Source organism: Pavona decussata, unplaced genomic scaffold (genome assembly GCF_977016875.1).
Source record: "Pavona decussata unplaced genomic scaffold, jaPavDecu1.1 SCAFFOLD_260, whole genome shotgun sequence".
NCBI lineage: Eukaryota > Metazoa > Cnidaria > Anthozoa > Scleractinia > Agariciidae > Pavona > Pavona decussata.
This window is the reverse complement of record NW_028145663.1, coordinates 1,801,906-1,828,467: the sequence shown is the minus strand read 5'-3', so window position 1 is coordinate 1,828,467 and position 26,562 is coordinate 1,801,906. Positions and strand designations below refer to the sequence as shown.

At 39.8% G+C, this 26,562-nt stretch overlaps 6 protein-coding genes and 3 pseudogenes across 7 annotated transcripts in view; all 9 read left to right on the top strand.

Moving 5' to 3' along the window:
• LOC146456231 (melanocyte-stimulating hormone receptor-like) overlaps positions 1 to 26,562 on the top strand; it is a 59,710-nt gene that overhangs the window by 14,166 nt on the left and 18,982 nt on the right. The gene's annotated exons all lie outside the window — the stretch shown is intronic.
• Positions 1 to 26,562, top strand: part of LOC146456232 (melanocyte-stimulating hormone receptor-like) — a 102,756-nt pseudogene that overhangs the window by 57,236 nt on the left and 18,958 nt on the right. The gene's annotated exons all lie outside the window — the stretch shown is intronic.
• LOC146456240 (melanocyte-stimulating hormone receptor-like) lies at positions 1,455 to 2,489 on the top strand. The gene has a single exon (XM_085093420.1). It carries the CDS (start codon positions 1,584 to 1,586, stop codon positions 2,487 to 2,489), a length of 906 nt encoding a protein of 301 aa, XP_084949546.1. The 5' UTR covers positions 1,455 to 1,583.
• Positions 7,670 to 9,119, top strand: LOC146456239 (melanocyte-stimulating hormone receptor-like). The gene has a single exon (XM_085093429.1). It carries the CDS (start codon positions 7,670 to 7,672, stop codon positions 8,573 to 8,575), a length of 906 nt encoding a protein of 301 aa, XP_084949555.1. The 3' UTR covers positions 8,576 to 9,119.
• On the top strand, positions 12,419 to 15,094 carry LOC146456238 (trace amine-associated receptor 2-like; annotated as a pseudogene).
• LOC146456237 (melanocyte-stimulating hormone receptor-like) lies at positions 18,277 to 19,847 on the top strand. Its single transcript, XM_085093474.1, has one exon. It carries the CDS (start codon positions 18,399 to 18,401, stop codon positions 19,302 to 19,304), a length of 906 nt encoding a protein of 301 aa, XP_084949600.1. The 5' UTR covers positions 18,277 to 18,398; the 3' UTR covers positions 19,305 to 19,847.
• Positions 20,593 to 22,366, top strand: LOC146456236 (uncharacterized; annotated as a pseudogene).
• On the top strand, positions 22,846 to 23,613 carry LOC146456235 (uncharacterized). The gene has a single exon (XM_085093476.1). The coding sequence runs from the start codon at positions 22,846 to 22,848 to the stop codon at positions 23,611 to 23,613; it is 768 nt and encodes a 255-aa protein (XP_084949602.1).
• Positions 23,616 to 25,038, top strand: LOC146456234 (uncharacterized). The gene has a single exon (XM_085093473.1). The coding sequence runs from the start codon at positions 23,616 to 23,618 to the stop codon at positions 24,585 to 24,587; it is 972 nt and encodes a 323-aa protein (XP_084949599.1). The 3' UTR covers positions 24,588 to 25,038.

Sequence of the window (26,562 nt, the reverse complement as noted above, 5' to 3'; positions counted from 1 at the left end):
TTACATGAAAATAGTGCAACTGTGTCAGTGTTTTGTGAGTTGTTCTGGATACAAAAAATAGAAAAAATCTAATCAGTACATTTTCTAAAAATAAAGGAAACCTACTATTTATGGACGCTTAATAGTTTGCTGCGTTGCCATGGAAACGGTACTTAGCTCAACAAGACGAACGAAAATACATTTTTTCTTAGTTTGTCTTACACCATACCAATTTTGGGCGTCCAGAAATACATAGTTTCCAAAAAACGTCTTCTAACACCTGTACACTAAAAAACTGTATTCGGCCACCTTAGGTATCAAGTTAGAAAGCAGAAAATTGCACATCGCGCGGACATTAAGACTGATAGATTTAAAAATGCTTTGGTAAAAAGGCTTATTTTTAGATCTAATTTTTAATCTTTCTATCATCTGTATACCGTATGTTTACTTCCAACAATTTCTTTAAAAAGATTGATTTTATGTAAGGGCGCTACTGGCAGCCGCTATTAGTCCATAATTAATTTTCATCTCACCCACCCACCCAACCTCCGAATGAAAGTGAAAGACGTCCCCTACTCTTTTCGAACAGGTGTGGCTTTTATTAAGACCACAATCCTGAATTATCAATCCGAATCTGACCAAGAAAAAAAAAAAAAAAACAATAAACCGTCGGGCGCCCCTGTTTCCGTTCTTATACCCTGTTTAGTGCAAAATATTAATTATCCAGCCAATGCTATTTGTGATTGTGGAAAGCAAGGTGTACTATTCCGAAAAGACTTGCTGTTCAGGACCGAAGAAAAGAAAGGAACGAAAGCAGTTTCAGAGTAACCTACTGTTCAGTTTACGTTCAGCTTATTCAGCAGTCAAACGTGCAGTGTGTACATAAATCATCGATAGCGAAAACTGCTAATAGCTCTAGCTGTGCATTTTGTATTGTCTGTCTCTCGAATTAGGTGATATCTCCATTTACCATGTAGTCATTGACCTTCGTCAGAGTGATTAACATGAACGTAAAAAATTTTATTAGAGCGAGCCAAAATAATTACTTTCAATCGTTTAAATAAATGGAAGTTACTTATAGTTCTTTGAGGTAAAAACGTCATGAGAGATATTATCAAACATGTAAATTTGAGGAGCTTTTGAAGAATTGAGATCGCAGAGGTCATGAGTTCGAATCCCGTTCAAGCCGGAATTTTTTTTTTCAGGCCTTGTTTTGGCAGCTGCTTAAGTGGCGTACTAACTGCGAGGATCTTTCTTCTATCTAATCTTTCATCCGCAGTTCAATATATGATGTTTCTTATATTCATATTCATTTATTCATCTATCATGGGTATATCACGAACTCACAATATGACCAGCTCCCAGTTGGCTTGATAGCTCAGTTGGTAGAGCATAAACGTAAAAAGTAAGCGGCATTTTCAGAAACAAACGAGAAATTCTAGTTAATCAGTCTTCCTTTCAAAGACTTAACTAGCTTTTATAGTTACCTTCGAAGTCACCTTTCAAAGTCATCCGTTTCGACAGTTTAGCTGAGTGCGTCATCCAATCATTGAGGACTACAGGCCCATTTTCATCAACATTGAGGACTTCAGGCTGTCTTCAATATGAGCGATGAACACAAAACCTGCTACTATTTGACGGTCACCATGGATGAAACAGAAGAAGATTGCATTTCAAATATTACAATATGTATTCTCAACTCAGTGTTTTCTGTGATAACGTTTGCCGCGAATTTTGTTATTTTGTACGCAATTTGTAAATCCCAAAATCTTCGTTCTCCATCTTTCATCCTTTTGTGCTGCCTCGCATTTTCGGATCTTCTCGTGGGGGCCATTTGTCAGCCATTTTTGGTGGCACTTAAAATAACTGAGCTTGTGGATAATTTTCCCACCTACTGTACGTTCAATATGATTCATGACGTATCAGACTACATAACTTCTGGTGTTTCGTTACTCACTCTAACTGCAGTGTCCATTGACCGTCTTCTTGCTGTAATTCTTCATTTACGGTACAGGACTGTTGTCACTGTTCCTCGGGTATTACAAACCGCTGTTTTTCTTTGGATCTTCACGGCGACAGTTGTTGTGTTAAAGTTTTGGATTAGCTACACTACCTGGATGTTTCTCCCGTTGATTATTTTGCTTTTAACATTTCTTGTAACAACCTTCACCACCTTCAAAATTTTTCATGTTGTTCGCAGACACCAACGCCAGATCAGTGACCAACACATGGCCGCCCTGAGTCGTCACACAAGCACGGTAAATGTACTCAAATGCAGAAAATCTGCTATCAACGTTCTTTATATTTATGGGTTGTTCTTACTTTTGTATCTTCCATTCTGTGTCACAATGATCGTGGAAGCATTCAATGGATATACAAAGGCAGTGACCGTTGCATATGACTATGTTACAACGGCCGTTTTTATCAACTCCTTTTTGAATCCAGTTGTGTATTGCTGGCGAATAAGGGAGATTCGAAAAGCTGTGATAGCTTCTCTGAGACGGCAATAAAAACGAACGCTAACAATCCAAAAGGATTGAACATCTCACAAGGTCGACATGAATATAGTTTATTGAACCGAAAAGAAAACTTAATAGGACTGAATATATAGACAAGCTTTGTAATAATCATAGTGGGGTTTGTTGGAGAACACAATAAATGGCAAAGCGAAGCGATGATCACGAAAACACAGAAAAACACACCAGATAAGCTCGTTCAGTCTTTATTATCATTTTTGAGGGCCTTTTGTTGTCTATAATTTTCGAATTAAATTCAACACCATGCAAAGTCTTACATTTAACTTATTACGCTTTGGTTACCTGTGGAGAAATTAAGTGTTAATTAACAATGGTCCACCAGAGCAAGAGAAAATATTATTCACCTTTAGGGCTGGCTAAAAAGCGATGAGTTATCTCTCCCGTCCGTTGATTAGAACCTTTCAAAAGAGCGTGACATGAGGCGGCCGGATGGTAGAAAATCAAGGAATTATTCAACTACGGCGGTGAAGCTTTATAAAGTTAAGGGAATTATTTATGTAGAGTTACAGTTAGTGACAGAAAACGTTTTGGTTAACCGTTTCCCTTGCCAATATTTTGTTTATTTTGAAATATTGTTCAGCCATATTTAAGGATTATGATTGCCTAGGAGTGCTACTTACAAATGTCCTCGTGGAGCGACAAAATTAAGAAAGCAGCTTCCGACATGAAGATCAGTATTCCTTGCGCTAATTTATATGTTTAGTCAGTATGGTCTTAAAATGGTCTTATGATGGTTTCCCTCGCTGATAGTTTGTTTATTTAATAGAATGTTCAGCCATATTTAATGACCATATATTGGTGAGCATTTCACGAGTGCCTTCCTGAATCAAGAAAAGGTATTAAAGAAAACAGCTTGCGACTTGCTGATCCGGCGGGATTCTTTGCGCCAATTCAGATGTGTTTAATCACTCTATTTTAATTATGTTTTTGCCATATCCAGGGGGGGCCAGCAGCGAGGCCTGGATCCGAGTTTACATGATCGCCCCAGTTAAGAAATTTGGCCGAGCGAGACTAAGTACTGATTTTTTGATAAACAAACATGGCGCCGATTTTATGTGAAAGCGCGTCTGTGCGGATTAGCAACAATTTTGCTATTCGACGTACAAACAACACAGGAAGGTTTCGTTCGCTTTTTTACCTGAAGTTTGGTCATCAAGAGGGGTCACGGATGCAAATTCTGCAGCGAAAAACGAAAATACTACAACCAACGACTAGCTGACCCCGGAGAGGATCAGTACTGTCAACTCTCTCAAAGCGACCACTTCTCGTAAGCGACCACTTCGTAAACAACCGTTTTGTTTCTCAGTTAAATACTGTTTCAAGAGCTCTCTCGTAAGCGACCACCACTCAAATTTCTAAGGGACCGCGACCACTTTTTGGGCCAGAAATTTGACATATTCTTTTGTTTTCTGTTTCCGGTAAGCGACCACCCAACATATTCGCGTATGATCTGAGTAAATAATTTCTTAGAAGTAACAAGAGTTCAATTATTAATGACGCTACCCCGGACAACTGACAGTTTACAAACAGAGAAGATTACTATAATTAGATCTGTAGGTAAACAGGAAATGTTTCAGTGATCTGTTAGAAAATGCTACACAAAATTTCGTAAGAAGAATGAATAGATGTGAAAAAATCAAATAAATTAGTTTTCTATCTGCCTAATTTTAGCTGCTAGGGTAATATTTTTAGGTAATTAATTTATCAGTCCAGCATTAGGCTTATTTTGTTGATCTTTCCCGTAAGCGACCACTTTGTCGTGCACTGAGGGTTGTCGCTTACGAGGAGTTGACTGCATCTAGATCTGACACATAGTTCACAGGGCTAGACCTGCTCCTGTAGAAATTGACTCTCGCGAGAGGTAGTAAGACTTCCTCCATTCCATTTTATCGTTATCTTCCCCATTTTTTCATTTATGTACTCTGTAGAATTTCCTCCCTTTACAGCAACTACCCACTAAGAATCAACAAACTGTGGAGGTTCTCGTGATCTAATTTTTTGTTTTGCTTTAATTAGATAAAATGTTACTATCATACCTCAACAACAGATTTTTCTTTTCCAATCTCTTCTAAACGGTGAAAAGTTGAGAGGTGATGTAAGCAGCACTTTGCTCTTCAACTTTGCCAAGTGAGCCACAAAATTAATATTGACTTTTGAATTCAGTATGTATGCTTGGTAATAAATCTCATTATTTTAAAGGAAGAGGTGAAGTACCTTTTCATTATTTTAGATTTTGTCTATCATACCTCTGGGGTGAGAACTGAAACATAAAAGAGGCAGGGTGTTTAAAACAGCAATACTCCAGCCAGTCATTACACTGTGCAAGTGTATGAAAATGTACAGTAATTGCATAATTTACAATATGCTAATTACACTTGACTATGTTACATAATATGTACCAATTAAACAATATTGCAATATGTTGCAGTTCTGATGTATATTGTCATGTACTGATGAAATTATTATACTGCAGAGTAATGTGGTCAGCTGGGATAATCCTCGAGTTTTTAGAAACACTTCAGTAATCAAGGGGTGATAATTTAGATTGTCTTCTTCGAAATGGCTGTTGCATACATAGAGAAACCATGGTTGATTTGCCATCCCAGGATCTATTTGGTACTGTGTCTCCCTTGCAGTTGGGTTTTAGGGTGTATTCCTAGCAGCCTCATTTTGACATCCACCAATGGAGGAAAACCACCATACCGATACAGGTGGTCATGGACATCTGTAAGGGTGACAGGTGAGACAATAATATTTACATGTACTTTCCAAGGTTTTTTTGCACATGCATGTGGTTTCTGCAGGATCTCAGTGTATCAGTACATTGTTGACCCGGTACTACTGAACTCAACTTCCCAATTTTTTGCACAAGAGAATAAGGACTTGAATGTCTTTTCACGTAAGTTAATCTCCCCGTACAGACAAGAGACAAACACCCTCGCAACCGCTCATACAAACCTGGTAGCTCTATTCACAATAATGTTAAGTAATCTTCTTCTGAGATCTTTATAAGCTATCCTTTCCAGTTGCAACATTTTCTGATCTAAAAATTTATTAAGGACTCAAGCCGTTTTCCTTGTGTATGCATTTAAACCATTTGTGCATTAAAATTAACCTTACAGGAATAAGTCGTCACGCGACATATAAACAGAGGGAGAATTCCATAAAATAAACATGCTGTTTCATTCGTAACTATGCTTTCAACAAATAATACGCACAAAATGTGGGACAAATACTTTTAATAAGCTTACATTAAAGTTCCAAGCCGATCTTGAGAAATAAGCTTACATTCTAGGCTTTCGCGATGACAGTCGCGAAACACTGCGTGGCATCTAATTTCTTCCGAACTGAAGAAGAATCGAAATTGAAATGTACTATTTTGTCGACGTACAATATCTTCCTGAGACGACGAAAACCATAATCGTTCGCGACATTACTTCTTCACCACATACACTCGCTGGTAAAATCTCAGCTCAGCTGAGAACATGTCGCTCGCAATTTCAATGCTGACGGCTCTACTAACCTAAACCAAGCTGGCATCTCATTCCAGCGGTCTTGATTAATCGTAGTGTTCAAACTTCGTACTACCGCAAAAAAACATGCTAACAGTAAATAAACAATAACTGAATACGACCGCATTTTACACCGTCGAGTCGCCACGGACAAAATAGCATGAATCTTTCGCATTTCGCGCATGCTCGTCACGGTTTTCGAATGATGGACAGATTTCTTTACTGGGGCGATCATGTTTTTCCGAAAAGCGGCAAGATCAAAGGTAGCTGCCAGCCCCCCCTGGCCATATCGATCGACTTCCATTATAATAACCTGCTTCCAAGCCGCAATGTGGCGCATTAAGTTCTTCTTTCGCTGACATTTCAACTCCCGTCCGTCGCTTTTTGACGTTGAAAGAAAAATGTTCATTATCATGATCATGATATCGATGCTTTTCCGTGTGCTGAAAACTAAGTGAAAAAAAGATGCGTTCAGAATAACGATATACGTGAGATTAAATATTAATATGTATGAAGCTAAGAAAGAAAGATCACAAACAAACATCCCGGGGAAAACCTATGGGGCATAGATGATTGGAGAATTAAAAGAAAAAAATGCACCTGGGTATGCTAATGACAATGGAAGTAATAGAAGCTTTGCTCCAAAGTCCCCAGCTTCCAACCGTATTGCCAGGGTCTGTCCTCTCAGCTACGCAAAACCCTAAACTAGTTCTTTTTTTTTTTTTGTCATATTTGTACTAACAGGGTATCCATAATAGTGGAGTATTCGTAAACAGGGCGTCAGTTCATAAGACAACCCAGGCCTTTCGAGGTATTCAAATTGGCGGACGCCTGCAAAGACGACACGCCGCAAAATACTCCACGAATCGCGGAGTATTTTGTCACGTGAAACATATTTGATTTTCCTGTTCATTACTCTTTTTCCATGATCAAATATGGTTGCCGGATGAATGCCTTATATGATCCAGGAAACAGTGTAGCGAAGACGAGAACCAAGTGCTTGTCACGAGACTAAATTTTCAACGATTCGTGGAGTATCTTGCAGTGTGTCCCAGGTTCCTTGCAAGTCGTCCTTCATTTTGTACATCGCAAAGACCCTGGAGACGAGGTTGATCATGAAAAACATTAGGCGAATCAAATGGCGCTATCAAGTTCACTAAACACCTTTCGATCCCCATTGCATTACCAAACCCTTTTAGATGTCATTCTTTTGCCAATTACTAAATTCGTCAATTAAGTTCGGGACATGATAGGAGTAGCATCTGGGTGAATTATACTTACAAAGTATACTTCACCCTCTTTGTTTCACCAGGTGTACACTCGTTAATCTTCATCACTATTTCAATTAGCTGTCAAAAAGCGAAAGTAGAAGGCAGTCTTTTAAAACCCACGTCATCGGCTAGTTACAACAATGAACTCACATTGGCTCATGTCAAAATATAATACAACATAACTGACATACATTTGAGCATTTCATAACAGCCCAATATAAACTCATTAGCATTTGACCACAACTTCCTCCCTTCAATCGGTAAGCGAAACCAAAACTCCAAATAGTCTTCTTTTCAAGACATTTACTAAGTTTCATGAACTCAGACGTGATTGTTGCTTGTTAGCAGGCCCATCAAACATTCTCGGGTCATGAACGAAACGCGAAAAACCTGCTTCTATTTGAATATCAACTTGGAAAAAACGGAAGAAGTTTTCATCACGAATATTCTAACATGTATTTTCAACGCCGTGTTTTCGTTGATAACTTGTGCAGGAAATTTTATCATCCTGCATGCGATTTGTAAAGACCAGCATCTTCATTCACCGTGTTTCATCCTTCTGTGCTGCCTGGCATTTTCAGATCTTCTTGTGGGGGCGATTTGTCAGCCATTTTTGGTGGCGCACAAAATAGCTGAGCTTGTGGATAATTTTCCCACGTACTGTACGTTGAGAATAATTCAGAACTTATCAGGCTACATAACTTCTGGTTGTTCGTTACTCACTTTAGCTGCAGTGTCCATTGATCGTCTTCTTGCTGTAACGATTCATTTACGATACAGCGTAATTGTCACTGTTCCTCGGGTATTTCAAACCGCTTTTTCTCTCTGGATCTTTTCTACTGCAGTTGTTATAGTCAAGTTTTGGATGAAATCTGCCGACTGGAATATTCTCTCACTCGTTATCTTGTTTCTCACACTTTTTGTGATAGCCTTTAGTACTTCCAAAATTTTTCAGATCGTTCGCAGACACCAACGCCAGATAAATGACCAAAACATGGCCGCCCTGAGTCTTCAGACCAACACAGTGAACGTGCTTAAGTGCAAAAAGTCTGCTGTGACTGTACTTTATATTTATGGTTTGTTGTTGATTTCCTATCTTCCATTCGGTGTGACAACGCTTGTAGAAACATTTATTGGCTATACAAGGTCCGTCAAGATTGCCTTTGACTACGCTAAAACTGCTGTTTTGATCAACTCTTTGTTGAATCCACTTGTTTACTGTTGGCGAATAAGGGAGATGCGACGAGCAGTTAAGAATGTTCTGAGAAGACAATAAACCCTAACAACAAAGTAGACAGGATTTCTTCCAAGGTTGCTCATACTAATGGACATAATCAGCTAAAAATTGAACGGATTTTTTTCACTATGTTCGACAAAATTAGATCTCGATTTTTCCTGTAACATATAGAGACGTTTCCTTATTCGGAATACAAAAACCAGCCTCTTAGGAATGTATACAAGTGAAGCGAAAGATAAATGCTGCAGCATTTACGCAAGCGGGAACATTATTATATTTTGCCAAGAGTGATAACTTAACGTTTGAGCGCTCATTTTGTAAATGGATATCTTCCTAACCGTATGTAGTTTTCTGTTTCTTTAATTTGTAAATTTACTTGTTTTTTTTAGATTGTTTCTCTCAATAGAGTTTCTTCACACATTCATCTATGTGAAGCAACAAAAAACAATGTTATAAGTATTGTTAGCACTGTAACTATTATTAGTATTGTAAATATAACATGATTGTATACAGTTAGTATAGTAAGTATTATAACTTTTCGAAGTATTGTAAGCAGTGCGTAATATAGTAAATATGGTATCGTCTGTCTAAGGTTGATAAAAATCTAGAAAAAAAGATAATAACAATAATAATAATAATAATAATAATAATAATAAAAATAATAATGATAATAATAATAATAATAATAATAATAATAATAATAATAATAATAATAATAATAATAATAATAATAATAATAATAATAATAATAAAACACAATGTTTAGCGTCTTTAACATAATGTGGAATATATGTAAACATATGTGGGCCGGCACTCCAGTTGACTCTTATTGGAAGTGACAAACTGCGCTAAAGCGTTCTAGTCAGGATACTAAATACAATAATAATAGCAATAAAGGATTTATATGCATTACTTTGAGTGACAATACCACGGACAGTGCAGTCTTCTCTTGTCTACCTTTCGTGTCATCGTAACTAATGACGCAGTTTTTTTTTTTTTGCCTCAGGAAAGGAATTATCGCTGACATCCAAGGACATGAAATTAAAGACTTATCGAATCCAAAACGAAACCTTTCTGGGTTATTTCTGGTCAGTACTAGCTAAAATCCGAGTGGGTGAGTTGGAGAACAATAAAATTCGTTGATAGCAACCGCAGACGTCTTTAGTTGTTTTGTGGAATTCTTCCAAACATTTCATAGTAACATAGAACCAAGGAAGGAAGACTGCGGGAAAAAGTTTTATCTCAGTCTCCACGAAATATTGAAACGCGTTAAAATGTTTTTACACGGTTTTTAAAAAAACGACAGTGGTTAAATGAGGTTCCATGCAAGTATTGGTCAGCCAACAATGTTTATTATAATTAGGATGTTGTGCGGCCTGAAAAGAACGAAATCATCTTTTCTTTTAGGGTGATCAGTAGCTTTTGTGTTAATTTTAGTGGTCAAACATATCCAGAATTCTAATGTGAGCAAAATAAAACTGGTTATAAGCCTTTCTTATGGTTCAGTTTTTATTACGTCTCTTTCGACCACGTTTAAATTTCACTTTATAGGTTTATAGAACACCCATCTATACTAATAATTTCAAGCTACGACAGCTTAGTTAATTTAACAAATAAAGAAGTCTCGACTGTGCTTTGTTCTGTTGTAAACCACGCAGGAAGCGGCTAGAGCACGAAAAAAGTGTAGAGTCGAGGCTTCTTTATTTGTTTTATGATAAAGAATCCTTATTTCCCCACGCATTTATTTTCAAAAAAAACGAACAGAAGTGGCGTCAGCGTGCATCTGTTCTTTCATAAAGCACGCTAAAATAAGCAAATTACAATCCTCGTTAGAATGGTTCAATTGATTTGATTGGTTGAACAAGACGAAAACTGTCAAACATGTCAAAGCAAAACATCAAAGTTTACAAACTTTACATAGCTCGAAAGTAACGCCAGTGCTTCTTCATAGTTTTCCGTTTAAAAGTCAAGATGGAAAAGTAAAATGTTCAATGAAATCCGGTGGACGTGTGGCTCATGAAAATCTGGACGTTATTAACATGGCAATTCGAAAACAAACTGCTTAAAAAACTTGCGGCTGGTATTAAACCAACTGTTGCGCTGTGTTTTTTGAATGAACAGCAGTCGAATTCACGGGAGCAAGAGGACTGCTGGAACTGTTGATACCGTTAGGAAAAGGGTTGCTGTGACTGCTGTGGCTTCCCACTCAATGCTCCGGAAAGGATATTTGAATAAGCTGTCAGTTGTTCACTCGAAGGGCGAGTGTTGTAATTTCTGAGGCTAGCTTCACTGCGTTGAGCAGAGGTGGCCATGATATGCCGTGATGGAACTTACATGGAAAATGTTAGGATCTTGTAAGCTTATTTATGTGTGTATTCGCTAGCTAATTAAATTTTCAGTTTACTCAATTTTTTGTTTGACTTTTTTACACGAAAATATGGCCAACAATGTACTTAAGCTTATGACATTTTTACGTCTTTCGTTCCAAAACTTGAGCTACCCATTTCGTGTTATCATTGGCGTTTTTCGTCTCTGCTTTCGTTGTAATTTCATTAGTTTCGGCGGTTGACATATTTGCAAATCTCTGTTTCTTTTTGTTTTCTACTTAGCTCTGTGTTTTCGTTGCTAACTGCTTCGGAAACTTCACTTTCAGTCACCGAGTCACTTATACTGTTACGCCCAGGATATTCTATATCCAATGAAGCTAAGAGCTCGTTTTCGTTTTAAAAAGCCGAGAGAGAAGCCCAGGCTCCGTCCATCTGTACTCATCTGCACGCTATTTTAACCAATCAACGCGAGCGTTATATCGAAACTTTATTATAATATAAAATACAGGAGCTTGGAGATTATAATGTGAGCTTTTGAAAATGGTGTGACAGCTGCAAGGAATCGAAGTCAAGCAAGGATCCGTTGAACTCATTCGATGAACCTGAAACATTGTGATAGTTATTTCTGTTGAATACCAGTTAATTACAGAAAAGGTTGTTCTTAATGGTTTTCCTTGCCGATATCTTGTTTATTTAAAAGATTATTCAGCCATTTTTAATGACCATGATTGGTGGGGTGTGCTGTTCACAAGTGCCTTCCTGCGTCAAAAAAATAAATTAAGGAAAACAGCTTTCGACATGCTGGTCGGGATTCTTTGCGCTAATTCAGATGTGTTTAATCACTTGCCATATCGATCGACTTTCATTATAATAACCTGCTTTCAAGCCGCGACGTGCGCATTAAGTTCTTCTTTCGCTAACATTTCAACTCCCGTCTGTCGCATTTTGACGTTGGTAGAAAAACGTTAATTATCATGATATCGATGCTTTTCCGTGTGGTGAAAGCTAAGTGAAAAAAAAAGTGTTCAAAAGAACGATGGTGAGTGAGAGTAAATGTTAATATGTATGAAGCTAAGAGACAAAGATCATAAAAAAAAAATGTCGAGGAAAACGAATGGGGCATGAATGATTGGAGAATTAAAAGCAAAAATGTACCTGGGTTAATGCTAATGGCAAAGGAGGTAATGGGAGCTTTGGTCCAAAGTCCCCAGCTACCAACTTTGTTGCGAGCATCTATTTTCCCAGCTAAGCTAAACTGTAACTCAACTTCAAAAAAAATATATAAAATACTTCTTTCTCGTCATATTTGTACCAACAGGGTGTCCATAACAGTGAAGCGTTCAAACAGTGCGTCAGTTAAAAAGAAAACCCAGGGTTTTCGAGATATTCAAATTGGCGAACGGCAGCAAAGACCACAAGCTGCAGAACGCTACACGAATCGCAGAGTATTTTTTCAGCTGACACATATTTGACTTTCAGGTTCGCGAGCTGTTTATCCAGGATCAATTATGGTTGCCGGATAAATGTCATTGCGGCACCAAATCAAAACTACATTATCAAACTCCTTTATTCAGACGCCGTTCTTTTGCCAATCATGATTACTAAATTCGTCAATTAAGTTTGGCACACGATAGGGGTAGCATCTAAATCAATTATAATTAGAAATAAATATATATTTTCCCTCTTTGTTTCACAAGGTGTACACGTTTATCTGTATGACTACTTCAATTAGCCGCTGGCAGAAAGCGAAAATAGAAGGCGGTCTTTTAAAACTCACGTCATCGGCTAGTTAGAAAAATGAACCCAAATTGGTTCATGCCAAAATACAATGCAACATAACTGACATATATTCATAAACTCATTAGCAATTCTTTTCAAGAAATTTACTAAGTTCAAATGGGACATTAAGGTCGTAGAATCAAATTTCTAACAAGATTTGATAACTTCAGTTAGCACGGCCATCAAGCAGATTCCCTGTCATGAACGAAACGCACAACACCTGCTTCTACTTGAATGTCAACTTGAAAAAAACGGAAGAAGTTTTCATCACAAATATTCTAACATGTATATTCAACTCAATGTTTTCGTTTTTAACTTGTGCGGGAAATTTTATTATCTTGCTTGCGATTCGTAAACACCAGGATCTTCATTCGCCATCTGTCATCCTTCTGTGCTGCCTCGCATTTTCGGATCTTCTTGTGGGGGCGATTTGTCAGCCATTTTTGGTGGCACTCAAAATAGCCGAGTTTCTGGATAATTTTCCCTCGTATTGTATGTTAAGAATAATTCAAAACTTATCAGGCTACATAACGTCTGGTGTTTCGTTATTCACGTTAGCTGCAGTGTCCTTTGAACGGCTTCTTGCCGTTACTCTTCATTTATGATACAGCGTAATTGTGACTATTCCTCGGGTGTTACAAACTGCTTTTTCTCTCTGGATCTTTTCAACAGCAGTTGTTATACTCAAGTTTTGGATGAAAACTGCGGAATGGGATGTTCTCCCCTTGGCTATTTTTGGTCTCTCACACTTTCTGTTACAGCCTTCAGTACTTTCAAAATCTTTCACATCGTTCGCAGACACCAACGCCAGATAAATGACCAGAACATGGCTGCCCTGAATGTTCAGACCAACACAGTGAATGTGCTCAAGTGTAAAAAGTCTGCTGTGACTGTTCTTTATATTTATGGTTTGTTGTTGATTTTCTATCTTCCATTCGGTGTGACAATGCTCGTAGAAGCATTTATTGGTTACACGAGGTCCGTGAAGATTGCCTATGACTACGCTACAACTGCTGTTTTCATCAACTCTTTCTTGGATCCACTTGTGTACTGCTGGCGAATAAGGGATATAAGACGAGCTGTTAAGAATGTTCTGAGAAGACAATGAACACCGAACAAGGAAGTGGACAGGAATTCTACCAAGGTTGCCAAGACTGATCGACATGATCAGCTAAAAATTGCACGAATTTTCCACCAAGTTAGACAAAAGCGGACCTCGATTTTGCCTTTAACATATCGAGACTTTTCCTCACTCGGAATAAAAACAGCCTCTTAGGATGTACTGCCAGCTAGGCGAAAGCCGAAAGCTGCCGCACTTACGCAAGTAGGGACATGATTATATTTTGCCAAGAGTGATAACTGAGCGTTTTTAACGCTCAATTTGTAAATCGATATCTTCTTAACTCTGTGTACTTTTCTTTTTCTTAAATTTGTAAATATACACGTTTGTTTTACATTGTTTCTCTCAATAACGTTTCTTCATACATTCAATTATGTAAAGAAGCAAAAAACATAATAACATAATGTGGAATTTATGTACACATATGTTGGCCGGCACTCCAGTTGACTCTTAATGGAAGGACAAAGTACGCTAAAGCCTTCTAGTCAGGATTCTAAATACATCTTATTCCTTAATGTACGTCAAGTAAGTAGCAACAAAGGACTTATATGCATTACCTTGTGTGACAAAACTGTAGACAGTGCACCCTTCTCGTGTCTTCCTTTCGTGTCATTGTAACTAATAACTCAAGTTATTTTTCTGTATCAGGAAAGGAATTATCGCGGAAATCCAAGGACACGAAATCAAAGTCTCATCGAATCCGAAAGAAAACCTTTCCGAGTTATTTCTGGTCCTACCAGCAAAAATCAGGAGATGATGTGTTGGAGAACACTGAACAAAAGTCGTGGAAAGCAACCGCAGACGTATTTGAGTTGTTGTTTGGAATTCTTCCAAACATTTCACAGTTACATATAACCAAGGAAGGAAGACTACGAAAAAAATGTTTACCTCTCAAGGAAATATTAGAACGCTTCAAAATGTTTTCCTGCTTATTAAAAATTGACGGCAGTTGTTAAATGAGGCTCCATGCAAGTAGTAGTCAGCGAACAGCTTTTATTATAAATAAGGAGGGTGTTGTTCGAGCGAGTATAAGAAGAAAATCAGCTTTCTTTAATCAGTAATTTTTGCGCTGTATTTTAGTAAACAAAATATCCAGCGTTCTGACATGAACAAAATAAAAGTGACTATTATCCTTTCTTATGGTTCATTTTTCATTTAGTCTCTTTCAATCAAGTTTACAACTGATTCACTTTATAGGTTATTAGAACAGCCATCCAAGTGCTGCTGATAATTTCAAGCTACGACAGCTTGGTTAATTATAAAATATTGAATTAATATTAATTTTTTGTGACCTTTCCAAATGGTATGACGTATCCCAGACAGCTTTCAAGAATCGAAGTCAAGCAAGAATCTGTTGACAGAACTAAGTCAATGAACCTAAAACATTGTGATAATTATTTCTGTTGAGTACCAGTGAGTAACAGAAATGGTGATTCTTATTATGGTCTCCCTCGCCAATATCTTGTAAATTTAAAAGATTATTCAGCCATATTTAGTGACCATGATTAGTGAGACTGTGTGCTGTTCACGAGTGCCTTCCTAAATCAAGAAAATAAATTAAAGAAAACATTTTCAAATGACTGTGATGTGCTGATGAGGATTCTTTGCGCTAATTCAAATCGATATCAAGTTCTTACTAGTCAGATAAATAGAACAAATTAAAACTGTTAATATGTCGTGTTGAATCACTTTTTTTTTAATTATGCTCAGTTTGCCATATATCGATACGACTTCCATTATAATAACCTGCTTTCAAGCCGCGATTAGCCGGTTCGTTCGCTAACAATTCAACTCCCGTTCGTCCCGTTTGGACGTTGGTAGAAAAAAGGTTGATTAACATGACATGGATGCTTTTCCGTGTGGTGAAAACTAAGTGACAAAAGATGCGTTCAAAATAACGACGATGAGTAAGACTAATTATTAATATGTATGAAGCTAAGAAACAAAGATCACAAAGTAACAAGTATGCCGGGGAAAACGTATGGGGCATAGATGATTGGAGAATTGAAAGCAAAAGTGCGCCTGGCTATGCTGACGATAATGGAAGTAATAGGAGCTTTGGTCCAAGGTCCCCAGCGGTTGTGGTTGTCAAATTACCTTATCAAGTCAGTTGATCCTGAAATCAAATATCGTTTTCATGTATAATTTTTATGTATGTGTCCTAAATTAGTTATCAGTTGGCCTAAACCAGCAAGTGATAAACCAACAAGCGATTAGTTATCTCTCCGTTGATAGGGACCTTTCAAAACAGCGTGACATGAGGCGGCCGGATGGTAGGAAATCAAGGAATTATTGAACTACGGCGGTGAAGCTTTTCAAAGTTAAGGGAGTTATTTCTGTAGAGTTACAGTTAGTAACAGAAAACGTTATGGTTAACCGTTTCCCTTGCCGATATCTTGTTTATTTGAAATATTGTTCAGCCATATTTGATGATTATGATTGCCAAGAAGTGCTATTTACGAGTGTCTTGCAGGAGCGAGACGATTAAGAAAGCAGCTTCCGACTTGAAGATCAGTATTCTTTGCGCTAATTTACATGCTAAGTGCATATACACAATTAATGCAAATTAAAACTTCTAATGTCTCCTTCTGACTTTTACATTTAATCACTATTTGAATTATGTTTTTGCCATATCGGTCGGTTTCGATTACTGTAACATGTAGGGAACAATTACTGAATGCTGGTTGGTCGAGACAGAAGGCATTATTTCTTAATTTTCCTTTCACCGAGAATTCGACGAGAGCAAAATTACTTAAATGTACAGTTCTGATTGAACGAGCGGCAAAAATACTCGCTCCAGATCGATTGGTTGAGCACGCCACTTCTACGTTTAGTCGGTTTTTTTAATTTTGTGCTCAACAACGACGAGTTTTTTCAAGTTCTTGGGAGTTTCACTTTGTAAGGCGCGTTGTTTGTGTCTAAAATAATGGAAATAAAGTGCTGCTGCTATAAAGGAAATTTCTTGAGGTGAATTTTCTTGTTTTGTAAGAAACAGCAAAACATTATTTGTGACAAAGCTAAAGACTAGGATCGGATTTGTTTTGTTGAAAAACTGGAATCACTCATCGCGACCAAGTGCTTGCAACTCGCTACAGCTTCTTCCAACGAACGATAACCGAACATAACAGTGCCCTTTTGACAGGGGGAAGGAGCAGGTCAAATTTAGTACAGAAAATTACTCTGCAAAAATCTTCTTGCTATTTTTATCGATCTGTGTTCGTGTGATTTTCAAGTGGTAAAAAGCTTCACAGCGCAGCTGAATCAGTTAATTGATGCCTCGATGGTTTTAAGAAAATTGCCCTCTCTGTCAAAAACACATAATCGTCATGAGTATTCGTTGAATTAAGGATAAATTTCCACGCGCCTTTTCAAAGTTTTTGCAAATAGCTCTCGTCACTATGCGACTCAGGCAATTTGCGAAAACTTTGAAAATGCGCGTGGAAATTAATACTTAATTCAACTCGGCCTCATGCGATTACATATGCTAATAACTTCCTTTCGAGTCACAATTTGGCCGATGTCTTCTTTTGGCAAACTCTTCAAACACTATCCGTCGCGTTCGGAAGTTGGTAGGAAAATGTTTGTTTATCATGGTATCGTTGCTTTTTCGTGTAGAAGAAGGTAAGTAAAAAGAAGATGCGTTCAAAGTATTTGATGAGTGAGAGCAAATGTTAATATGTATGAAGCTAAGAAATAAAGATCACTAACACGTTGGGAAAAACGTGTGGGGCATAGATGATTGGAGAATTCAATGGAAAAATCCACCTGGGTATGCTAATGGCAATGACAATTATAGGAGCTTTGGTCCAAGGCACCCATCGACCAATCTCGTTGCCAGGGTCTGTCCTCCAAGCTACGCAAAACCTTACCCTAAACTAGTTCGTTTTTTGTCATATTTGTACAAACAGGGTATCCATAATAGTGACGTTTTCGTAAACAGGGCGTCAGTTCATAAGACAACTCAGGGTTTTCGAGATATTCAAATTGTCGGACGTTGGCAAAGTCCACACGCTGCAAAATACTTCACAAATCGCGGAGTTTTTTGTCACGTGACAATACTTCATTTTCCTGTTCGCGACCTGTTTTTCCATGATGAAATATGGTTTTCGGATGGATGCCATATTTGAGCCAGGAAAAAGTGTAGCGAATACGAAAACCAAGTGCGTGTCACAGGACTATATTTTCAACGATTCTTGGAGTATCTTGCAGCGTGTCCCAGATTCCTTGCCGTCGTCCGACATTTTGAGCATCGCAGAGACCCTGGAGACGAGGTTGGTCATTAAATACATTAGGCGAATGAAATGGCGCTGTCAAGTTCACTGAACACCTTTCGATTCCCATTGGTTAATCATCTCTCCAAATTCACGATGATTGCCGCATCAAGTGAAAATTGCATTACCAAACCATTTTAAACGCCGCACTTTTCCCACTTACTAAATTCATCAATTGGGCTCGGCACACGATAGCATTTTTAACACAACTCCCTCCTTTAAATTAGAAAGTGAAACAAAAAGTCCCATCAGTCTTCTTTTCAAGAAATTTACTAAGTTCAATTGGAAATTTCAGGTCGTAGAATCAAATTTCTAACAAGATTTAATTACTTCGGTTAGCAGAACCTTCAAGCAGATTCCCTGTCATGAACGAAACGCACAACACCTGTTTCTATTTGAATATCAACTTGGAAAAAACGGAAGGAGTTTTCATCACAAATATTCTAACATGTATATTCAACTCAATGTTTTCGTTTTTAACTTGTGCGGGAAATTTTATTATCTTGCTTGCGATTCGTAAACACCAGGATCTTCATTCGCCATCTGTCATCCTTCTGTGCTGCCTCGCATTTTCGGATCTTCTTGTGGGGGCGATTTGTCAGCCATTTTTGGTGGCACTCAAAATAGCCGAGCTTCTGGATAATTTTCCCTCGTATTGTATGTTAAGAATAATTCAAAACTTATCAGGTTACATAACGTCTGGTGCTTCGTTATTCACGTTAGCTGCAGTGTCCTTTGAACGGCTTCTTGCCGTTACTCTTCATTTACGATACAGCGTAATTGTGACTATTCCTCGGGTGTTACAAACTGCTTTTTCTCTCTGGATCTTTTCAACAGCAGTTGTTATACTCAAGTTTTGGATGAAAACTGCGGACTGGGATGTTCTCCCCTTGGCTATTTTGTCTCTCACACTTTTTGTTACAGCCTTCAGTACTTTCAAAATCTTTCACATCGTTCGCAGACACCAACGCCAGATAAATGACCAGAACATGGCTGCCCTGAATGTTCAGACCAACACAGTGAATGTGCTCAAGTGTAAAAAGTCTGCTGTGACTGTTCTTTATATTTATGGTTTGTTGTTGATTTTCTATCTTCCATTCGGTGTGACAATGCTCGTAGAAGCATTTATTGGTTACACGAGGTCCGTGAAGATTGCCTATGACTACGCTACAACTGCTGTTTTCATCAACTCTTTCTTGGATCCACTTGTGTACTGCTGGCGAATAAGGGATATAAGACGAGCTGTTAAGAATGTTCTGAGAAGACAATGAACACCGAACAAGGAAGTGGACAGGAATTCTACCAAGGTTGCCAAGACTGATCGACATGATCAGCTAAAAATTGCACGAATTTTCCACCAAGTTAGACAAAAGCGGACCTCGATTTTGCCTTTAACAAATCGAGACTTTTCCTTACTCGGAATAAAAAACAGCCTCTTTGGATGTACTACCAGCTAAGCGAAAGCCGACAGCTGCCGCACTTACGCAAGTAGGGACATGATTATATTTTGCCAAGAGTGATAACTGGGCGATTTTAGCGCTCAATTTGTAAATCGATATCTTCTTAACTCTATGTACTTTTCTTTTTCTTAAATTTGTAAATATACACGTTTGTTTTACATTGTTTCTCTCAATAACGTTTTTTCATACATTCAATTATGTAAAGAAGCAAAAAGCATAATAACATAATGTGGAATATATGTAAACATATGTTGGCCGGCACTCCAGTTGACTCTTAATGGAAGGACAAAGTACGCTAAAGCTTTCTGGTCAGGATTCTAAATACATCTTATTCCTTAATGTACGTCAAGTAAGTAGCAACAAACGACTTATATGCATTACGTTGTGTGACAATACTCACGGTAGACAGTGCACTCTTCTCGTGTCTTCCTTTCGTTTCATTGTAACTAATAACTCAGTTATTTTTCTGTATCAGGAAAGGAATTATCGCGGAAATCCAAGGACACGAAATCAAAGTCTCATCGAATCCAAAAGAAAACCTTTCGGAGTTATTTCTGGTCCGCAGTACTAGCAAAAATCAGGAGTTCGTTTGTTGGGGAACACTGAACAAAAGTCGTGGAAAGCAACCGAAGACGTTTTTGAGTTGAAACACAGTTACATATAACCAAGGAAGGAGGACTACGAAAAAAAAAGTGCAACTGGGTGTGCTGATGATAATGGAAGTAATAGGAGCTTTGGTCCAAGGACCCCAGCGGTTGTGGTTGTCAAATTACCTTATCAAGTCAGTTGATCCTGAAATCAAATATCGTTTTCATGTATAATTTTTATGTATGTATCCTAAATCAGTTATCAGTTGGCCTAAACCAGCAAGTGATAAACTAACAAGCGATTAGTTATCTCTCCGTTGATAGGAACCTTTTAAAACAGCGTGACATGAGGCAGCCTGATGGTAGAAAATCAAGGAATTATTGAACTACGGAGGTGAAGCTTTTCAAAGTTAAGGGAGTTATTTCGCTAGAGTTACAGTTAGTAACAGAAATTGACATTTTAGCATAAAATAAAGGTTTATGTTGGCAAGCCACAACTATTGAGCCCGCATTATTACTGCGGTCCACCCTTAACATGTGACTTCCATATACGGCAGCCTGCTTTGCATCTTATTCTGTGCCAGGCTTTTCAATCGCCACTTTCTTGGAAGGCTGCAAGTTGAGCAGCAGCAAAGTTTTTCTCATGGATTTTTCGGGCGTGACAAACGAGGTCCTTCGCCTGTTACTCGCTCAAAACCAACTACCCATCGCCGGAACACGCGAACAAATGATCGAGCGCCTTGGCACCATCAGCGTGGATACGCCACCACCGCGTACGCGAAGCGCTGATTCTGCCGATCCAGCAGCCAAAAGGCCTCGCGCGAGCAACGATCCTCCTCCTGCCGCTCCTAATCTTCCCGATCAGGTTGAGCAGCCCAGCCAGGACGGCGATTCGACGAATGAACGGAACGATCGACGAGATCCGCCGCAGGCTGGTCCAAGTGAACGACGTGACATCGGAGAAACCTCGTGCGAAGCACAAGATGGCGTCCACGAAAGGGGCGTTCCGCCTTCCCCTGTTCAAAATCCAGCCGCGCTAGCAGACCTCATCGCCACCATAGTCGATGAGAAACTTAAAAATTTTGCTCCAGCTAACCCATCACCCGTACCACAACAGCCTTTGCAGTCCGCTCCTCAACCTCCAGCTCGACATCAGCTATCTGGCCCTGTTTTCGTCGCAAGCCTTCTTACGCAATCTGGTTCCTCGAACTACGGCCCATCTCGTTCCCACATGCAGTCATCCATCGCTGCCCACGTTCCCCAGAAGACCCAGCAAGCAATCTTACGCGGTGGGTTTGTTGAATTCGATTCTTTGCTGCCAGAAAACTCCTGCCTAAACGAAAGCGAACTCCCCGGGGTTTCTATTTCGTTCCAAGGGAAACAAGTTAACATCCCCACCCCTGCCCGCAAGAAGAAAACCCACATTGACTCCATCGATAGGTGGCTCTCGGCCTTTGCTGTTTTTTGTACAGTCTTGCTGACTTCCTTCCCTCACAGGGCTGTCGAGATGTTTGCATACCAGGAGATTACCCGATCGGCCTACCGTAAGTTCGCGGGTTTTGCGTGGCTTTTCTACGATATAGACTTTCGTAGGAAAGCTGCCTCCAATCATTCCCTTAATTGGGGGGAAAGGGATATCCAGTTGTATCTCTTGAAATTTACAGGGCAGGCAAAATCCTCTTGCACCATATGTGGTAGTGGGGATCATTTTTCTCATGGGTGCTCCCTCTCTGCCCTTAGGCCCAATTCTACCCAACGAGGAACATGCAACAATTACAACAGAGGTGCCAAATGCAGCCAGGAGCCCTACCCCTTCAGCCACCGCTGTAGGCTCTGCAACGGAGAACACCCTGCCTATCGACACGATGACACCCCTTCAAAAACTAGAGGCCAGGGTGATAAAAAACACTGAAACCGCTAAAGCTGTCATATCATATAAGCCCCAAACTCCTGTAAACGTTTCCCTGCTACACAAACTTCTTAAGACCCACCCTGATCAAACCTTTGTAACTAGACTTTGTGATGGGTTAAGCCATGGTTTTCACTTAGGTTACAAAGGTGAACGTTTCCCCAGAGCTGCCAAAAATCTCCCATCTGCCATCCAACAACCCCAAGTTATTGAAAAAAACCTGCTCGAAGAGGTCCAGCTTGGTCGCCTGGCTGGCCCCTTTGAATCTACCCCTTTAAAAATTTTCAAATTCTTCCCATTGGCCTGGTTCCCAAAAAGGGCAGCCAAAAGTGGCGCACTATTTTCCATTTATCCTACCCCAAGGGGTCTTCGGATAGCTTAAATGCTAATATACCCATTGAAGATTACACCCTTCAGTATATTCGTATTGATGATGCCCTTGCTCTGGTCCTAAAACATGGTCCTGGGTGCTTTATGACGAAAACTGACATACAGTCAGCTTTCAGAATTATCCCCGTTCACCCCGAGGATTGGGAACTCCTGGGGATGTCCTGGAAGGGTCGTTATTACTTCGACAAAGCGCTCCCCTTCGGCCTAAGGAGCGCCCCCTACCTTTTTAATCAACTCTCCGATGCCCTGGAATGGTTGGTGAGAAACCACCTGAGCATCCCCTCCATCATTCACATCCTCGACGATTTTTTTCATTGTTCAACCTGCCCCCTCATCCCTTTGTGCCACAGCCCTCTGCCGGGTTCTTACCCTCTTCGAGGAATTAAACATTCCCCTTCCCCCAAAGAAAACCTTTCGCCCTACCCAGGTCCTTGAAATCATGGGAATAACACTTTATTCCGTAAACATGCAAGCCCGTCTCCCGGAGGATAAGCTATGCAATGCCCGGTCCTTGCTATCCAAATGGTCTTCTAAACGGGTCTGTCGTCTTCAGGACCTGCAGTCCCTCATTTGGACTCTGCAGTTTGCCTGCCGGGTTATTTCACCGGGTCGCCCCTTCATGCAACGCATCATTCACCTTACCCGGGGTTGTGTTCGTCCCAAGCAGATTATTTTTCTCACCCAGGAGTTCAGAAAGGACATCCTCATGTGGCAAGTTTTTCTTGATCACTGGAATGGGGTTAGCCTTTTTCTCCCCCCTTACACTGAATCATCCCCCCAAATCCATTTGTACACCGATGCAGCGGGTGCAGTCGGATACGGGGCCTTCTTCAACAATCAGTGGTTTCAGGGAAAATGGCTTCCCTCCCACCAGCTCAACCCCACTACAGGAATAACTATTACCTGGCAGGAGCTTTATCCAATTTACCTTGCCTGCATGATTTGGGGGCCCTCTTGGGCTAACAGGAGAATTTGTTTTTATTGTGACAACCAGGCAGTCGTCGCAGTTTTGTCTGCTAAAAGCTCCAAAATTCCCCGTATCATGAACCTTGTCCGTTTGATTACCCTTCAAACTTTGAAGTTTAATTTTACCTTTACCGCAAAGCATGTCCCTGGGGTAGACAATGGCATAGCTGATAGTTTATCTCGTTTTCAGATGTCTCGGTTCCGCCTACTCGCACCAGATGCATCGCCCGTTCCTTGTCCAATCCCTCCTTTCCTGACAACAGTCTAACTATGCAGGCTGCTCACTATATTTTTCAGTCCATCGCCAGCTCTACTCGTCGAACCTATTCCTCTGGGGAGCGCCACTTTATTAGATTTTGCCTGTTTCATAAACTCATTTCACCCCAGACCCCCTTTCTCCCTACCCACGAATCAACCTTGATCCATTTTGTCACTCACTTATCCAACACCGTTTCGTATGGCACCATCAAAGTTTACCTGGCAGCAGTTAAGAATCTCCATATTGAGTTTGGCTGTCCCCTGGACTTCTCATCCATGCCCTTTTTACACAAGACCCTAAGAGGGATCAAATCATCCCTTGGTATTGCTAAACGGGCCCGGTTCCCTATCACTATTTCGATCCTCCTCCAAATTTATGCCAAACTAAAACCTTTTCAGTCGTTGGACACGGATTCTTCAATGTTGTGGGCTGCTTTTACCCTTGCAATTTTTGGTTTTTTGCGCAGTAGCGAATTTACTTGCAACGGCAAGTTTGATATCCAATCTCATCTGACAAAATCAGATGTCCGTTTTTACCCCAACATTGTCCAGCCTGTGTCCTTCGAGATTGTCATTAAGAAGTCCAAAACGGACCCTTTCCGTGAGACAGCCAAGCTTACTATTGCCAAATCAAACTCGACCGTATGTGCAGTCACCGCGTTAAGAGACTATCTTCTTCAAACTACTTCCTGTGGAGCTACCCAGCCTCTCTTTCAATTTTCGGATGGACGTCATCTTACTCGGTCTTCCCTCACAAATAACTTACGGGCTCTCCTCAAGATTTGCGGATTTGATAGTACCTGCTACGCGTCCCACAGTTTCCGCATTGGAGCAGCTACTACTGCGGGGGCTGCTGGCCTTCCAGACTGGCTCATTAACGTTCTTGGCCTTTGGAAATCGGATGCGTATCAGTCTTACATAAGGACACCAAAAGAAACCATTCTTCAAGTCCCTAAAAATTTGGCCTCATGTCTATCTTGTTAATGCCCTACAAACATTTGGATGTCTTATTGCCATGATTATCGACGACACTTCCTGGGTATTGGGAACACTATGATGTCGCTTTGTACTGTTTATTGAGAACACCATCTATGATGTCGCTTTGTACTGTTTATTGAGAACACTATCTATGATGTCGCTTTGTACTGTTTATTGAGAACACTATGATGTCTCATGGTATCAATTTGGGAACACTATGATGTCCCTTTGTACTGTTTATTGTAAACACTATGATGTCTCATGGTAACAAAATGGGAACACTATGTCCTACTATAACATGTATTATGTAATGCTATCCAAGTTTTAGATTGTTCAGTTAAGGGACCCTGGTCAACCTCCTTTGATGCCATCGACAATATCGATATTCATGGTGAAGCGAAATCTAAATTATCTACTGTAAGTTGTTCCTGAAAGTATGTTTCATCCCTTTTGCAGTTCCACAGTGCTTTCGTTCATTTCAACATGCTCCGAATAAAATATAATAGCCAAACTCTTGCATATAACCAAAAACAAAGGTGTGGCTGACTAGGGCCCCTTTAAGGTTTTAAGTTAAGCGCATGCGATTATACTTGCTTATCCACTCCTTAATCGCTTTTCTCCACCAATGGTCTTTGGTTCATTGCATTTCCCCGTGGAGCAGATAAGAGCTGTTTCCAGCCCTCGCGACCAGTTGGAGAAAAGGTCTTGGGGAATGGGCTTTGCACAGGGTACTTCTCGTATTACTCGGCGTTTTGGGCGGGGAATTGCTGCCTGCGGCACCACTTCAGCCCTGTGCTGAAGCCCCGTCAGGGAGGGGGGCTATAGGATTTGCTGGACTTGGTTAACTTGGCCCAAGGACATTATGCCGGCCATGCGTTTTCACGTGTGAACTATGCCTCCCCTTGCAGGACAGGCATGAGGCACCCCCTCGGTATGGCGCCATGTACCGAAGCCCCTCATTCGGTCATCATCCGGTCGGTGGGTTTTATCCGAGCCTTGCTGGTATATTCCCTGCCCAACTTTGCCCACAAAAGAATATTGTGTTTTCTTTGTGTCTGCGCGCCATAACATTAAACGTTATGGTTAACCGTTTCCCTTGACAATATCTTGTTTATTTCGAAATATTGTTCAGCCATATTTAATGATTATGATTGCCAAGGAGTGCTATTTACGAGTGTCTTGCTGGAGCGAGAAGATTAAGAAAGCAGCTTCCGACTCGAAGATCAGTATTCTTTGCGCTAATTTATATGTTAAGTCCATATACACAATTAATGCAAATTAAAACTTCTAATGTCTCCTTCTAACTTTTACAATTAATCACTATTTGAATTATGTTTTTGCCATATATGTCGATTTCGATTACTGTAACATATAAGGAACAATTACTGAATGCCTATTGGTCGAGACAGAAGGCATTATTTCTTAATTTTCCTTTCACCGAGAATTCGACGAGAGCAAAACTACTTACATGTACTCCTGATTGGTCGAGCGGCAAAAATACTCGCTCCAGATCGATTGGCTGAGCACGCCATTTCTACGTTTAGTCGTTTTTTTTAATTTTGTGCTCAACAACGACGAGTTCTTTCAAGTTCTTGGGAGTTTCACTTTTTAAGTCGCGTTGTTTGTGTCTAAAATAATGGAAATAAAGTGCTGCTGCTATAAAGGAAATTTCTTGAGGTGAATTTTCTTGTTTTGTAAGAAACAGCAAAACATTATTTGTGACAAAGCTAAAGACTAGGATCGGATTTGTTTTGTTGAAAAACTGGAATCACTCATCGCGACCAAGTGCTTGCAACTCGCTACAGCTTCTTCCAAAGAACGATAACCGAACATAACAGTGCCCTTTTGACAGGGGGAAGGAGCAGGTCAAATTTAGTACAAAAAATTACTCTGCAAAAATCTTCTTGCTATTTTTATCGATCTGTGTTCGTGTGATTTTCAAGCGGTAAAAAGCTTCACAGCGCAGCTGAATCAGCTAATT

Coding starts and splice junctions, on each gene's coding strand:
- LOC146456234 (XM_085093473.1), top strand. CDS start 23,616: ATGCAGGCTGCTCACTATATTTTTCAGTCCATCGCCAGCTCTACTCGT.
- LOC146456237 (XM_085093474.1), top strand. CDS start 18,399: ATGAACGAAACGCACAACACCTGTTTCTATTTGAATATCAACTTGGAA.
- LOC146456239 (XM_085093429.1), top strand. CDS start 7,670: ATGAACGAAACGCGAAAAACCTGCTTCTATTTGAATATCAACTTGGAA.
- LOC146456235 (XM_085093476.1), top strand. CDS start 22,846: ATGCAAGCCCGTCTCCCGGAGGATAAGCTATGCAATGCCCGGTCCTTG.
- LOC146456240 (XM_085093420.1), top strand. CDS start 1,584: ATGAGCGATGAACACAAAACCTGCTACTATTTGACGGTCACCATGGAT.